The sequence below is a fragment of the Aquarana catesbeiana genome, linkage group LG04, assembly GCF_042186555.1.
Source record: "Aquarana catesbeiana isolate 2022-GZ linkage group LG04, ASM4218655v1, whole genome shotgun sequence".
Classification (NCBI taxonomy): domain Eukaryota; kingdom Metazoa; phylum Chordata; class Amphibia; order Anura; family Ranidae; genus Aquarana; species Aquarana catesbeiana.
In genome coordinates, this window is record NC_133327.1 from 17,774,352 (window position 1) to 17,791,070 (window position 16,719).

Consider the following 16,719-nt stretch of genomic DNA (forward strand, 5'->3'; position numbering starts at 1 on the left):
ATATATATATATATATATATATATATATATATATATATGTGTGTATATATATATATATATATATATATATATATATATAGGCACAGTACATAAGCAAATTAAACTTTGACTTTTATCTCTCACATGTGAAAAGAAAAGAAGAGAGGTTTGGCTCATGGTTTCCTCTGTAAATGAGGAGAAGAGTGTCGCTCTTGTGTTATGGAGTCCTCCGTCTCTGTCTCTTATTACAAGGAAACTGATCTAACGCACACCCGCAGTACAAAAATAACATTTCTTCACGCGAACTATCACTTCTAATAAACCATTTCTCATTTCACGTCCGGCTGCTGACACGCTCCTCGTCATTTTTATTCCAAGCACAATTACATTTCATTCCAACTTTCATAAACTTTGTTGCCAGGTGTATATTAACACAATGGAGAATTTTTACTGATATCTCCACACTGAATGAAGCACAATATCAGGACACGTGCTCGGGTTTCTTTAGGTTTATCTAAGATGTGTCCAGACAGATTTCTGCGTTTATCGTCTGCTGGATTCACTATTTAGGCGGGGGGATAGTATCCTGTATTTGTAGAGCTCTGACATGTTCAATTAGACTTTGCATAGACCGCAGAACTATCCCCATGGCTCTCTTTACCAAAGGAGCTTACACATATTTGCAATAATAAAAGCAGATCAAGATATATTTTTTTCACACAGCCCGTTAAAGTTAATGGGAACGTGCCACAAAAGTCCTGTAACATTTATACATAGTGTGTGGATGTTCAGGTTATGTAATACTTGTAAAAAGGAATTATATGTGGATACCCCTCCCAATGATTGAGTTCAGCTGTTTCTAGTAAAGGGTACTGTAAATATGGCATTAAAAGACATTTTGGACCTTGTGGTAACATGTTGGTGAAGGTCCTTTTCTTTTCTAGCATGGCTGTGCCCTGTGCACAAAGCCAAATCCTTAAAGACATGGTTTGACCATGTTTGGTGTGGAGGAACTCGATTGTCCTGCACAGATACATGACCTCAACCCTACAGAACTCCTTTGGGATAAATTGGAACTCTGCATGTGAGCCAGGTCTTCCCATCCAACATCGGTAACTGTCCTCAACCTTACTGAACATCTCTGGGATGAATTGGAACTCTGAATGTGGACCAAGTCTTCCCATCCCACATTGGTAGCTGACCTCAACCCTACTGAACACCTTTAGAATGAATTGGAACTCTGAATTTGAACCAGGTCTTCCCATCCAACATCAGTAGCTGACCTCAATCCTACTGAACACCTTTGGAATGAATTGGAACGCCAATTGCAAGTCAGGTCTTCTCATCCAACATCAGTACCTGACCTCTCAAATGGCGCCAAATTCCCACAGACACCCTCCGAAACCATGTGGAAAGTCTTCCCAGAATAATGGAGGACGTTTTAAGCACTTGAAGTGGTTTTACTGGGGTGATGTCTTCCGCGGCTCGCTTGGACTCTCCCGTGCAACCGGGAGACACAAGCTACTAGCCGACATGTGCACCAGCTAGTTGGAGAGCTGAAGAAAGCCGGGATCAGCTTTGATCCGGCCGGCGCTATGGTAACCTGGAAGCGATAACATAACATCATTTCCGGTTTACTAGCATTTTAATGGGTCCATTTTTTAAACAACGAAAGTATTTAAAAATGCAGATCTTGGCATTTTGAATGTTTTCAAGTGCAAAAGAGGGATTTGGGGTCTTATTGACCTCAGATTCCTCCATAAAGAGTACCTGCCATGTCCCTATTGCTGTCACAAGGATGTTTACATTCCTTGTGACAGCAATAAAAGTGGTTAAAAAAGTAAATAAATGAAAGCAACAGTGTAAAAATGAAAATAAATTATTAATGAAAACATTTTTTTTAAACATTTTAAAGTGCCCCATCCTCCCATGCTAGTGTGCAAAGGCGAACACATGCGTCAGTTCTTCATGCACGCAAAACGCGATTGTCCCACACATGTGAGGTATCACCGTGAACATCAGATCATGGGCAGTAATTCTAGCACTAGACTTCCTCTGTATGGTGGTAACCTGTAAAGGCTTTTAAAGCATTGCCTATGGATAGTAAAGTTTACGTTGTTTGTCCCTGTTATGCAGGCGTGCGCAATTTTAAAATGTACACGTTTCGTATCTATTCAGCAATTTTAAAACATGACATGTTTGGTATCTATTTACTCTGCGTGGCATCATCTTTTATATTTTACAAAAAAAAATGGGTTATGTTTTGTTTTTTTGCATTAAAATTGCGTTTGAAAAACAGCTGTGCAAAAACCGTGTGACATACAAAATTGCAAAGACCGCTGTTTTATTCTCTAGGGTCTCTGCTAAAAAAAATAAATATATATATATATATATATATATATATATATATATATATATATATATATATATATAAATGTTTGGTGGTTCTAAGTAATTTTCTAGCAAAAAAATTAGATTTTTACTTGTAAACAACAAATGTCAGAAAAAGGCTGGGTCCTTAAGTGGTTAACCACAAAGGAGGACCAACACCATGTTAATGTCCATGGTGTTGGAATGGGATGTCCAGCAAGGTCATATAGGTTCTGTGGTCAGGTATTCAGAAGCATTTAGACCATATAGGGTAACCTCTCAAATCACAGTACTCCCCCTTCCCCTGCCCCTGCCTGCTGCCTGATTGGGCAATTAACAGTGGTGGTGGGGGGTTAACTACAGGCTCCTTACCACGCTGCTGTGCAACGATTCTGGTATTGCACCCACTTAGTTCCTGGTATGGGTGTAACCTGTAGTTCACAGGGTGGATGGTCGATCAGCAGCTGGGAAGCCTTCTTTAGTGGTATCTATACTACTTCCAAGTGCTTTTTCACAAGCAACTCCCATCGCAACTCCCTATATTGGTCTAACAAACATTAGGGACGTACGCTGCTTCCACTGGTATTCTTTAATGGTTTGTGGGAGTGCTGCTATTTCCAGTGTCCACAAAACTGCAGCTGAGGCCATCCCCAGGGCCATAGCCAACAGTGGTACACTCCACCGTTATGAGGGAACCAAGTTGCATGGTATCTTCTCAACCGTTAGCTACCTAGGATAGATCAAGGACATTACATCTGACCCTCCAGTTCTCCGCAACTTTGTGCCGCACCATGCTACATACATTGTTGTGCTCTGTCTTGATTGGTGGACTATTTCAATCCCAGAGAGGTCATACCACACAGCAAGACCATAAGAGTGATGTTAATCCCTTTCCCTTCTACAGATATTAATGATAAGTAGGGCTACTCCTGTGTCCCTTGTCCACAAAATTACAGTTGAAGGCACCTTCAGGGCCATAGCCAGCAGTGCCATACTCCTTCAGGTTGGGGAACCCAGACACATGGCCATAACCAACAGTGCTACACTCCACGGGTATGGGGGAACCCACTTGCTTGACATCTTCTCAGCCCTTTACCTACTTAGGACAGACCAAGGACATGACCTCTCATCCTTCTTCAGTTCTTCACAACTCTGCTCCACACCATGCTAAGCGCATTGATGTTCTCCGTATTGATTGAAGGAGCCTTCCACTCCCAGAGAGGTCAGACCACCTAGAAAGACCTTAAGAGTGATTAATGACTAATACAATTCCTTAAATGGGCAAATTACAAGTGTGGACTACTTTTTTTTTTAAGTCATGACACTGTTGACCCAGAAGACCCTGAAAGGCTGGTGACCTTTAACCTCAAGATTCATTTTCTGTTACATCTCTCAGCTTGTAGTGTCTCCTCTCCTCGATGATATATAGTCGGTGTAGTCTGTTCATTACTGATCATTTAGCAGGGTTATTGCAGGCAAGACGGAAGGGATCTTATTATTTTCTGCTCGCTGGGTAAAGCATTGATCAGGAACACAAGAAAAGACTCAATATTTTTGTGCTGCAGGTAATATTTCAGCGCAGGGGTCAAAAGTGCAATAATGACTTATTAACAACACAGGCTCCAGCCCCGTGTTGGCTTCATTTATCTCACTTTATATGGAGACTGATAAAATGTGTATTTCATTCTTCTCAAATCATCATCTCTCCTCAGTCTAACATCGATCTAGTGAGAATTATGGAAGGTGAACTTGCTCTTCCTTATTATCAAAGCTCAGAGGAAATGTGTCCGAAGAAAAAAAAAAGCGCCTTTTGGAAATCTGAACTGTGCTAAATAGGTAAGCTGCCGGTGGCAACTTCCTTCTGAAAATGTTAGCTGTTTGGTTGCCAAGCTGATTCGCAGGCTTCGGTCCTGTCTGAGTCACTGACCTGGAAAGAGCATGGATGCAACGTGTCAGGTGGGCAGAGCTTCATGACGTCATCACGTTGGGCGGAGCCTCAAAACCATCTTGGATCAGTGGCTTGGGAGCTCTATGAGAGCTCTCCTATGGGCCGTACACACAATAGGATTTTCCGACAACAAATGTTGGATGTGAGAGCTTGTTCTCGGAAAGTCCGACCGTGTGTATGCTCCATAGGACATTTGTTTTCGCCAACAAATGTTTGAGAGCAGGTTCTCAAATTTTCCGACAACAAGACTTGTTGTCAGAAATTCTGAGTGTGTGTACACAATTCCGACGCACAAAATTCCACGCATGCTCTGAATCAAGCAGAAGAGCCGCACTGGCTTTTGAACTTCATTTTTCTTGGCTCGTCGTACGTGTTGAACGTCACCGCGTTCTTGAAGTTCGGAATTTCCGACAACATTTGTGTGACCGTGTGTATGCAAGACAAGTTTGAGCCAACATCCTTCAGAAAAAAATCCACGTTTTTGTTGTCGGAAAATCCTATCCTGTGTACATAGCATAAGAGTGATATTCTGTGAGTGTACACCTTTTTGGATTTTAATAAAATGTTATGGCTTTACACTATAGGGTTTCCCTCTACTCTTGTCCCCTGAGTGCCTTATTAATGAAGAAGATTCTTGTATGAGGAAGTGGTTGGCCATAATTCCTAACAGGAGGACCTGTAGTGTGCACTGGGATATATACAGTGCCTTGAAAAAGTATTCATACCCCTTGAAATTTTCCACATTTTGTCATGTTACAACCAAAAATGTAAATGTATTTTAGTGGGATTTTATTTGATAGACCAACACAAAGTGGCACATAATTGTGAAGTGGAAAGAAAATGATAAATGGTTTTAAAAATGTTTTACAAATAAATTTTGTGTAAAGTGTGGGGGGTACATTTGTATTCAGCCCCCCTGAGTCAATACTTTTTAGAACCTCCTTTCACTGCAATTACAGCTGCAAGTCTTTTTGGTGATGTCTCTACCAGATTTGTACATCTAGAGAGTTAATTTTTTGCCCATTCTTTTTTTTTGTTACAATCTCTAACCCTTTCCTTTGTGTCCTTCAGCCTGGTGTGAAGCTGCATTATGTAGAGATGGGGAACGGACCGGCCATCTGTCTGTGTCATGGCTTTCCCGAGAGCTGGTACTCCTGGAGGTATCAGGTAATGAATAAACTATTCATAAAAAGTCCCGGTCAGCGATACAAAGTAACCCTGATGAAGGGAGCCTCTCAGAACTCCCGAAATGTTGTGTTTTTCTCAACACATACTGGGAATAATAAATGCTGTCTGGAGTTTATATCTGCGTTGGTCTCTGAAAAGGAATCCGCGGTGGAATGCTTTTCAGAGAACGGTACAGGAGCATCTGACAGGCAGCACAGCCGCCTCCCAAAAGCCTGCTTTTTGGGGGGGGGGTTTTGACAGCCAAAGGGGATTTTTGAATGGAAATCACAGAACTCACCATGCCTCTTACTAAATATCTTGGACCATCTACTTTCTAAAAAGGGGTCATTTTGGAGGGGGGGGGGGGGGGGGTTATTTGTACTGTCCTGGCATTTTAGGACCTCAAGAAAAGAACCAGTAGCAGGGAGATTATTGCGCTGCAGGTCCTCAGGTACAGCTTCCTCTCCAGCAAAGAAAACAGTGATCAGCACAGTAATGACATCATCAAATCTCACTTCCAGTCTGGGTAACCTATCAGTGAGAGACAGGAGGGCCTTATATGATCTCACACTGCAGATATACTGTACTATGAGGATACAGAACAGGAGTGCCTAGGCACACAAAGTGCACTGCTATTTTTTTTTTAGGACAAATTCCAAACAAAATATACATTTCCAGGTTCCTACTTAAAGCGAATCTGCACCAAGACTATGCCCACCAAAGCATTTATGTATTCTGAACAAGCAGAGTAATCACTTTCAAAATAGGGCTCTTCCACCTCTGTAGCTATAGGCATTTTGGAGCAATAAATGTTCAAAGTTCCAAATAAAACTGAATTCTTAGATTTGGAATACCGTGCTGAAGTGGAACCAAGGTGAGTTTGAATTGGGCCGCAATATATTTATTTTTGAAATACCTGCATTGTGTTTTAAGTTTAGTATGCAGAGCTGCATGCATCCGTGTGTTTTTTTTTTTTTTGTTTGTTTGTTTTTTTTTTGGGGGGGGGGGGGGGGTTCCACTTTAACTTGCTTTAAGTGGTTTTTGTATTCCAAAGGCTTGTAGAGAAATGAAAAATCCTTCTGACGTTGAATAAAAGCCTTCTTTTTCAAGGATTTTTAAAGGCAGAGTCCTGCTTTAAGTGCTGCTGTGCTCGGCTTGTGGCTTTCCGGAATAAATAACGCACATAACATTTGTCTTGCATGCAGCTGCCGGCTCTGGCTGACGCAGGGTACCGGGTTATAGCTCTAGATATGAAGGGCTACGGGGATTCCTCTGCTCCAAATGGTGAGTTTCTATGATATCTTTTTACATTTGCTTGCATTATAAATGCTCAATCATTCAAAGTGCATGAGCTTTAGGGAAGAGTCATGCAAGTGGTTTTGTTAATGCACTTTAAACCTGCTTGAAGCTGCTGTCCTTTCTGGCATGGTGCTGTACACATAGTAATAAAATGACATCAACGCTACATACAGCACCCTGCCGGCCTCTCCCACCAGCCATGATCTGCCTGCATGGCATAGAAAATCAAAGAGAATATTTATTATTATTATTATAAAGGATTATTATAGCGCCAACAGTTTGCTGTAATTTATTTTATTATATATATGTGTGTATGTATATAGAGATATATATATATATATATATATATATACACACACATACACACACATACATACACACACATATATATATATATATATATATATATATATATATATATATATATATATATATAGTAATTCATTAAATAATGAAAACGGGAAGGTTTTAGTTCAAAATTTCATTAGCATGTAGTCTATATTATAGATTAAAAAATAAATATATAATTTATAATATATTATATATTTTTAAAGTATATACATATAGATTTATATGAATTTATTTTATGTATTTCTTATCAGACATAATTGCTTATTTTATATATATAATTGTATCATTTTTTTTTTTTTTTAGAAATAGAAGAGTATTCCCAGCAAGAAATCTGCAGGGTGTGTGGAATAGAGGCCTGTCTTTTTATTTTTTTATTTTTTTGCAACCTAAAATATTGCAATTCTTATTTTATCTTTTCTGTCTTTTTTATATAGGACCTGGTCATTTTCCTGGAGAGGCTGGTAAGAGTCTGGATATGTTTTTTTTTTATATATGTAATGAGTGGATTTCTCATACTCGGTTACAGTGGACATAAATCCCATCACATCTTATACAGCTCACCTCTGCCCTGTAACCAATTTTAACACTTCAATTTTTTTTCCCTTCTTCTATCCCACTTTTATTGCTGTCTTCTGAGCTCATATGATGGAAGAGTGCTGGGAGGGGGGGATCACAGGCCTGTTTTCTGCCCCCCCCCCCGGGGGAATAGATATTTTATTTAGTGGAAGGAAACATTTCATTTACCTGACAATACAAGAACTCCACAAAGAATGTGATAGGAATGCTTAATCTGTAGAATGTATTTATTATAAATTTGCTTTAAAGTGAGTCACTAAAATGTAATAATTTTCACTGACATGAAAAAATTTTGTTAAAGAAATAAAATAAATTAAAATAAAATAATATAAATGCACCCACATTGATTAACATTGAGTTGAGTTTATAGATAACCAAACGTGTCAAGCCTCCATGTGGTATTTAACCACTTTAAGACCAGCCTCGTTTTGGATTTTAGGTGTTTACATGTTTAAAACAGGTTTTTCTGCTAGAAAATTACTTGGAACCCCCAAACATTATATATGGTTTTTCTTCTAACACCCTAGAGAATACAATGGCGGTCATTGCAATACTTTTTTTTGCACCGTATTTGCACAGCAGTCTTATAAGCGCACTTTTTTTGGAAAAAATTCACTTTTTTGAATAAAAAAATAAAACAACAGTAAAGTTATCCCAATTTTTTTTTATATTGTGAAATATAATGTTACGCCGAGTAAATTGATACCCAACATGTCATGCTTGAAAATTGCGCCCGCTCGTGGAATGGCGTCAAACTTTTACCCTCAAAAATCTCCATAGGCGACGTTTAAAAAATTCTACAGGTTGCATATTTTGCGCTACAGAGGAGGTCTAGGGCTAGAATTATTGCTCTCGCTCTACCGGTCGCGGCGATACCTCACATGTGTGGTTTGACCACCGTTTTCATATGTGGGCGCTACTCGCGTATGCGTTCGCTTCTGTGCGCGAGCTCGTCGGGACAGGGGGGTTTTAAAATTTTTTTTTTTTTTTTTTTATTATTTATTTTACAATATTTTATTTATTTTTACATTACAATACATTATTAGAAAAATGACATTTGAAAAAATATGCCTTTAAGAGGCGTGGACGGAAGTGACGTTTTGACGTCGCTTCCGCCCAGCAGTGTTATGGAGACGAGTGAGCGCCATCTTGGCCTCACTCGTCTCTATACACACCACGGCAGAGGACGCGATCGCCTCCGCCGCTACCGACGGCTCCGGTAAGCGGCGGAGGGCACCGGATCGCGGCGGGAGGGGGGGGGCCCCTCTCCCGCCACCGATAAAAGTGATCTCGCGGCGAATCCGCCGCAGGGACCACTTTTATCTGAAAGCCGGCCGCCGCACGAAAACGGGGATACCGGGGTTATGGCAGCTAGCTGCTGCCATAACAACGATATCCCCGTTCAAACTTAGGACGTACATAGTCGTGCAGCGGTCGGGAAGTGGTTAATGACATTAAAAACCCAAAAGTTTCCCAACAGCAAAACAATGTGATCTAGGCTGCCATGGCTTTCGGTTAGATGAGGGAGCTCAGAAGCAGTAGTGTTTTATTTATGTATTACATATATTTATATAGCACCAACAATTTTTTTAGTATTTTACATTCCGTACATTCACATCAGTCCCTACCCTCAAGGAGGTTACAATCTAAGGTCCCTAACTCACATACATGCATACATACATACATACATACACACACACTTAGGCCAATTTAGACAGGAGCCAATTATCCATCCAGCATGTCTTTGGAGTCTGGAAGGAAATTGAAGTACCCGGAGGGAACCTACACAAACACAGGGAGAACATGCAACTGCCTATAGATAGTCTTGGCCAGAGGGTGAAGGACCCTAGTGCTTCAGGGCAGATGCGCTAACCACTAAGCCAGGGGTCTACAAACGTTTTAGCATGCATTGGCCGCATAGTATATTTTTTACAAATGATCACAGGCCAAAAAAAATCCCCATTAGGTTCCCTTTTACATCTGGGTCCCTATCAGAGCCCCTTTTACATAAGGATCCCCATCAGTGTCCCTTCTTACATTAGGATCCACATAAGAGTCCCACCTTACATCAGGGTCCCTATCAGAGCCTTCCCTTACGTTGGGGGTTCTCTCAGAACCCCCTTACATCAAAGTCTGCCTTAGAAGTCCCCCTTCCATCAGGGTCCCTATCAGAGTCCCTCTTACATCTAAGTCCCCCCTTACATCAGGTTCCCCATCAGGGTGTCCCTTTCTATTGGGATACCCATCAGAGCCCCCTTACATCAGAGTGCCCTAGGAGTCCCCCCTTCCATCAGGGACCCTATCAGTGTCCCCCTTACATCTGAATTCCCCTTACAACAGGGTCCCTGTCAAACTCCCCCTTTACATCAGGATCCGCATAAGAGTCGTACCTTACACCAGGGTCCCTATCAGAGTCTTCCTTTCCACTGGGGTCTCTGTAAGAGCCCTCTTACATCAGAGTCTGCCTTTGGAGTCCCCCTTCCATCAGGGTCCCTATCAGAATCCCTCTTGCATCCAAATTCCACTTTACATCCTGGTCCCCATCAGAGTCTTCCCTTCTATTGGGGTCCCCATCAGAGCCACCTTACATCAGAGTCTACCTTGGGAGTCTCCCCTTCCATCAGTGGCCCCCTTACCTCTGAATCCCCCCTTACATCAGGGTCCCCATCAGTGTACCACCTTAAATCAGAGCCCCCCCCCCCCTTACATCAGGGTCCATATCATAGCCCTACCTTACAACAGGGTCCCCATCAGAGTCCCCCCTTACATTGGGGGGTCCCCATTAGAGTCCCCTTTATAATAGAGGCTGCCTTAGGAGTCCCCCCTTCCATCAGAAATAGAGACCATAGGCAGTATTGTCTGAAACCATGAAATCAGACTGAGACAGAAGTACAGTTAAATATCACACTTGTTTAATAATAAAAGTAAAAAGAACAAACATAGTCAAAACATAGCCAGAGTTCAGTAACCGGAATGGATAGTCAGCCAAGCCAGAAGTCAGGGATCAAAGTAGTGGAACAGCAAGCAGGATCTGGAGTCAGAAGGGATGTCAGCAAAGCCAGTCTTTAAACAGAAACGCAGGAAATGGTTTCTTCTGATGTGACCAAGGCGAAGGCAGAGATCCTCTGGACTGGATGGCTTAAGTAGGCAGGACTGACGAGCAGGATATCATCAACAGCCGAGTAACTGTGGAGAGAGATGGGAGTTGGCAATTAGCCGACAGCTGAGTGGCCAGCTCAAAGAAGGAAGGGCTGAGCCCAGCCCTGACAAGTATCTACTGATGTTAATCTTCAATCATTGAGGATATGCCACTGATCCCAGCTGTGGGCCGGATGTGGCCTGTGGGCCGTAGTTTGGGGACCTCTGCACTAAGCCACTGTATGAATGGTGATTCCTTCTTTATTAAAATAATGTGATTTGGTGTTGCTAACGTGCCCAGGTGAAACTTTTAGTGACCAGTTCACTTCAGGCTGATGGGTTATAACTACGTGTAGAGAGATGTGTGATGAGTGTAGTCAAGCACCAATATTGCTGTGGTGTAATTATCCTTCCAAGGACAGTCGACATTCAGCGAAGGGGAACTGAGAGAATAGAATAATCTTCTTTGAGGGGATTTCAGCACTCACACAGTTATTTGTATCGGATGCATATGAGGAATATTTAATAAATATTCAGCAAATGCACTATATAGAGATGGCCGTGAGTGAGGAAAATCTCACTCTATAGCGTAATACGGCTTGGCTGGATTAAAGGTCGGGCGCCATTAAAGTTCAGGATTTGGGATTATAAATTGTAACAATGTCACAATATTGTTCAGTTCGCCGAGAACATCACAAGGGAAGAATGAAATGTAACTGTGATTTTAGGTAAAGCGAGAACAAGCACGCCCAAAGTTAAATATTCAAAATTTTGTGTCAAAGCCTGAAGAGCATCCGTGACAAAAAATTCAAATATTTCACAAGACAGTTGTATAGTGCAACAATGTAACTCAATGTACAAATGAAATAAAACACGCACATACAAAGATGTTTATCATTTGTATGGCAATCAGGTGAGCAATGAGGCCAAATGACCCAACATTATGGAGTACACTAGTACCCTTTTGTTTAAAAACCTGTCCAAACATTGCTCACTCTCCCCTTAAGTATGTTTGGCATGACGTTACTTCTAGTGTGGCATAGGTACCGACCGTTGCCAACCATGGGGTAAGGCAACCTATGCACAGGGGCTGCCAACCCCAAAATGGTGGTACGGTCTATATAATAGGATCCAGGCCACATTTAAATTCTGCAGTCTAGGAGCCAGCCCACCCTTGACTTTTGCATGTGGGTCCAGAGCTTGAGGGTAACCTCCTCAAAGCAAACCCTTTCGTCCATTTTGTGTAAGGATTGGTTTACCACCTTTCTTCACAAAAGTTGACTTAAGGACGTAGCTGCTAGAGCCCTGGTCATGAGGGTTGAGGTCTACTGATTTTAGTTGTTCTTACGCTTCGCAACACTAGGGATTCCTCCTCTCGCAAGGTTCTTCTATCGCACACAGACAGCACCTTTTTTATGGCTCAAGGTGAAGAAGCTCCATCTCAAAGCTTGCCTTTATCCGGCCCTTAGGACACTATTCCATCCACTGACACCAACTATGGGGCATGATTCCTGTCGCTGACACCAAAAGTGGGCCACTATTCCTTCCACTGACACCATCAAAATGGCACAATTCCTCCCACTGGCACCAACGATGGGGCACAATTACTTCCACTGACATTAACGATGGGGCACAATTCCTTCCCATGACTATCAACGGTGGGGCACAATTCCTTCCATTAATACCAATGATGGGCCACTATTCCTCCCACTGACAACAGCAAATAGGCACAATTCCTCCTACTGACACCAACGATGGGGCACAATTCCTTCCATTGACACCAACAATGGGGCACAGTTCCTTTAATTGACATCATCGATGGGGCATAGCTCCTTTCATTGATACCAATGATGGGCCACTATTCCTCCCACTGACACCAATGATGGGGCATAATTCCTTGCATTGACATCAACGATGAGGCATAATTCCTTGCATTGACATCAACGATGAGGCACAATTCCTTCCATTGACATCAATGATGGGGCATAATTCTTTCTATTGACATCAACGACGGGGTACAATTCCTTACATTGATGCTGATTTGGCCACTGTTCCTCCCACTGACACCAGCAAAAGAGCACAATTCCTTCCACTGACACCAGTAATAGGGCAGAGTTTCTTCTATTGACACCAACGATGGGGCACTATTGTCCACGATACCAAAGAAAGTACATTGTTTACTCCCACTGGATGCCAGGACATTTTGTACTCCCAAACTGGCCCTAGTCCGGCCCCCTTAAAGTCTGAAGGACAGTAAAGTGGCCCTTTGTTTAGACAGTTTGGAGACCCCTTTTTTTTTTTTTTTTAAAGCCCGTGGTGTGTGAACACACTCAGACTCCACCCGATGCAAAAAAAAGTGCACACCAAAAAGTGAAACGCAAAACGTGCGCAGTGTGTACACATGGTCCTCCTCCGAAGAGAAGGGACCCTTGCCATGATCCCCCGGGGTGTTAGGCTCCAGACGGGGACTGGGGTACTTCACATGGTCCATCTGGCCGAAACCAGATGGACCCCGTTCTCTGGGAGGTCTGCCGAAACAGACCACCCCAAGTATAGGGTGGGGCTCCCCTGAATGGAGACCCCGTGAGAGAGGGCGAACTAAGCCAGAAGGTCATGTCCACCCCCTCCCAAGACTTTCAGGGCAGGCCCGAGGACCTACACCCTACTCAAACGTGAAACAAAGTGTACATCCAAACAAAAAAAAGAGAAAGTGACAAGACACGACAATTAAATAAAAGTGGGGGGAAGGAAAGTGGAGAAGGTGTAAAGGTGCCACTGTGTAAAACAATGGCCGACCCTTCGGCCAGAAATAAAAAAAAATCCTCTGGTCCTAGCCAAAAGGCTTGGCCCAAGAGGCAGGTGCGGAAAAAAGTGTGGAAGTGCAGTGACCTTGGTGCCATAACTCATGTGACCCTCACTCACAGTGAGCTTACAGCATCCCTGGACTGCCACTCCAGGGGCACATGCACCACGGGCTTTCTTCGGGACCCGGCCTTCAGCCAGACCAGTGCAGCCCTCATCCCCACCAGAAGTACCCTTCCGGCTTTCTCTGGGGGAACCTACTGCCGGCTGCCCAATAACCTATGGGCACCCCAGGTTCGGTTCGCACCGATACCAACCATCTAGGTACCATTACACCAGAGGAGTTGCATAACCACCACCCCAACCTCCACCATAGTCGGGGTAGTAGCACAGCGCCTCCTCTTGGCAGCTTATAAGAACAGATACTACACTTGATCTTAGCTAAAAGGCAGAGAAGCTTCTTCATCAGATCTAAATGGCTATTGATCTTGTTTGGAGACCCCTTTTTTGATTGAAAATGTATACTTTATTTTGCAAGAAAATATACAAAAAAACAAGTACTTAAACAGGGTACATTCCAATCTGTACTGCGATGCAGCGCATAAATACACTACATAACAATACATTGCCAAGCATACATATAAATTACATTCATCCTGCGGTATGATGCCTAATGTGTTGTGCAAAGTAATAATACCCCGAAACATCACATCATGCATGACGCCGCATTACCCTGAAAGCATTATTTCAAAATCATCACAAAAGTCAGGTCATACAGTCTAATAACATTCAAATGGGCAACAGGTGTGATGGGGGGAGGGTGGAGAAGGTGGGGTAGGGGAGGGAGAAAAGAGTTCACAGGCCCGAAGCTTTATTTGAACTGCCAAAGGATACATGGGGGAGAGGGGGGGGGGGTCTTCAGACCTCCTCTTCCTCCTTGAGGTCCATCAAGTGGTAGTCTCTGAGCAGACTGTGGACCAGTCTGCGACAGTCCTCGATGGACATCCTCTCCCGCTGGTGGATGAGGCGCAGTCTGGCGCACCATAAAGCGTCCTTAAAGCAACACAGCACCCGCCAGGCACCGTCAATGTCCTCCTGTGAATGAGTTCCACAGAAGAGTCTGTTCAACACACCAAAGTGTGTGATAGCATTCTGTGGTACAAAGTCTTTGAGTTCAGGTTCCAAGGCCCTCAACAGGTCCTGTGCAAAGGGGCACTCCCAGAAAACATGCAGAGCAGTTTCCTCCTGGATGATGCAAAAGGGGCAGTGCCTGTATCTGCACAGGTTTCTGGCATGCATGAATGTGCTGAGTGGCAACCCCCCTTGGAATGCCATCCATGCCAGATCTTTGTGCCTGTTGGTGAGTCTCTTTGAGGAAACATTCCTCCAGACCACTTTACAAGTGGCTGAAGGGAGGCCTGGAACAGTCTCAACAATGTCCGATGCTCTAATCAACTTGTGGATAGTTTTTGGCTTCCACAAGTCGGGCTTCACTCCATGTAGCCCCAGCTCCTTAATAAACTTGAAGGTGTCCAAGTAGTACCAAGGGGTGTCCCAGTTGTAGGGGATGGAGCTGTCCCATTTGTCCCATCCAAGGGTCCTCCAAAGAGGCAGGAGGAAAAAACGGGACATAAAGTTACCACCAGAGTCTGTTTGGAGACCCCTTTTTTTTTTTTTTTTTTTTTTTTTACTCTATCGAAAAGCCAGTGGCGTGCAAAACACACCTCAAAAACTTCCACCCGGTGCCAAAAAAAAGTGCCCACACATAGAGAGTGAAACACAAAAACGTGCAACGGGTGTACAGAGTCCTCCACTAGGGAAGGACCTTACCCTGATCCCCTGGGACGTTAGGCTCCAGACAGGGACTGAGGTACTCAGACAAAGGGTCCATCTGGCCGAAACCAGGTGGACCCCCACAACTGGAAGGTCTGCCGAAGCAGACCGACCCAAATACAGTGGGGCTCCCCCGAAGGGAGACCCCTCAAAGGAGAGGGCGAACCAAGCCAAAAGGCCTATGTCCACCCCCTCCCAAGACTTTCAGAGTAGGCCCGAGGACCCACACCCTACTCGCCACACAGTGACAAAACGTGTATACAAAGACAACCAAAAAAAGACAAAAAAGTGACAAACAGGGGTAAAAGAAATAGTGGGGAAGATAGTGAGATGGGAGAGTGAAAGTGGCCATTGTGCTAAACAATGGCCGGCCCTCCGGCCAGGCATAAAAATTTCCCCTGGTCCTGGCCAAAAGGCCCGGCCCAAGAGGCAGGTGCGAAAAACGTGTGTTGTGGTGAAGTGACCATGGTGCCATAAAATCAAGTGCTTACACACCGTGACTATACGGCACCCCTGAACTGCCACTTCAGGGGCACATTCACCACTGGCTTTTCAAAAAAGCCCTGACCCCCCAACCCAGACCACAGCAGACCCCACCACAGGCAGAAAGGATATGGAGATCAGGAAGCCGGAAAGAGTCCTTTATCAGGCTCTGCCGTCGCTCCCATCACTCCCTCCTAATTACATTGGGGAAGTACTAATCACTCCCCCCTCCTCAAGAGGGAAGTAAGCGTTCTCTCCTGAATAACTGTCCGGAGCTAGATCTGCCCCAATCCAGGCCAGAAGGCCAGGGTCCCGACCCTCCGGTTCAGACCCCGTGGTTCTCCATCCCCATCAGAAGGCTTCCCTTTCGGCTACAAACCGATCCAGGTCACCTTCACTCCAGCAGGCTTTGCATAGCAACCGCAATCCCGTCTCTATTTCGCCATAGATCAGGGACGGAAGCAAGCGCCACCTCCTGGAAACTGATAAGAACAGATACTACACTTGATCTTAGCCAAAAGGCCGAGAAGCAATTAGCAATAATCACGCCTCAGTTGAACCTCATTGGCTATGATACTGCCACTTTTTTTTTTTTTTTTTTTTAGCCTATGGCGTGCAAAACACACCCCAAAAACTTCACCCGGTGCATAAAAAATGTGCACACACATAAAGAGTGCTCACAAAAAAGTGCCACGGGTACACAGACGTGCCAATTCCCTGATCCCCCGGGGCGTTAGGCTCCTGCGGGGACAAAGGTACTTACAATGGTCTAT

General features: G+C 43.7%; 1 protein-coding gene and 2 pseudogenes across 1 annotated transcript in view; 1 reads left to right on the forward strand and 2 right to left on the reverse strand.

The window, feature by feature from the left end:
• EPHX2 (epoxide hydrolase 2) overlaps nucleotides 1-16,719 on the forward strand; it is a 154,315-nt gene that overhangs the window by 74,077 nt on the left and 63,519 nt on the right. Inside the window, exons 7-10 of the mRNA XM_073624886.1 lie at nucleotides 5,369-5,464; nucleotides 6,670-6,748; nucleotides 7,418-7,452; nucleotides 7,549-7,575. Coding sequence (XP_073480987.1) covers nucleotides 5,369-5,464; nucleotides 6,670-6,748; nucleotides 7,418-7,452; nucleotides 7,549-7,575 — 237 coding nt within the window. The remainder of the gene's footprint in view (nucleotides 1-5,368; nucleotides 5,465-6,669; nucleotides 6,749-7,417; nucleotides 7,453-7,548; nucleotides 7,576-16,719) is intronic.
• Nucleotides 13,969-14,091, reverse strand: LOC141141986 (U2 spliceosomal RNA; annotated as a pseudogene).
• On the reverse strand, nucleotides 16,349-16,480 carry LOC141141898 (U2 spliceosomal RNA; annotated as a pseudogene).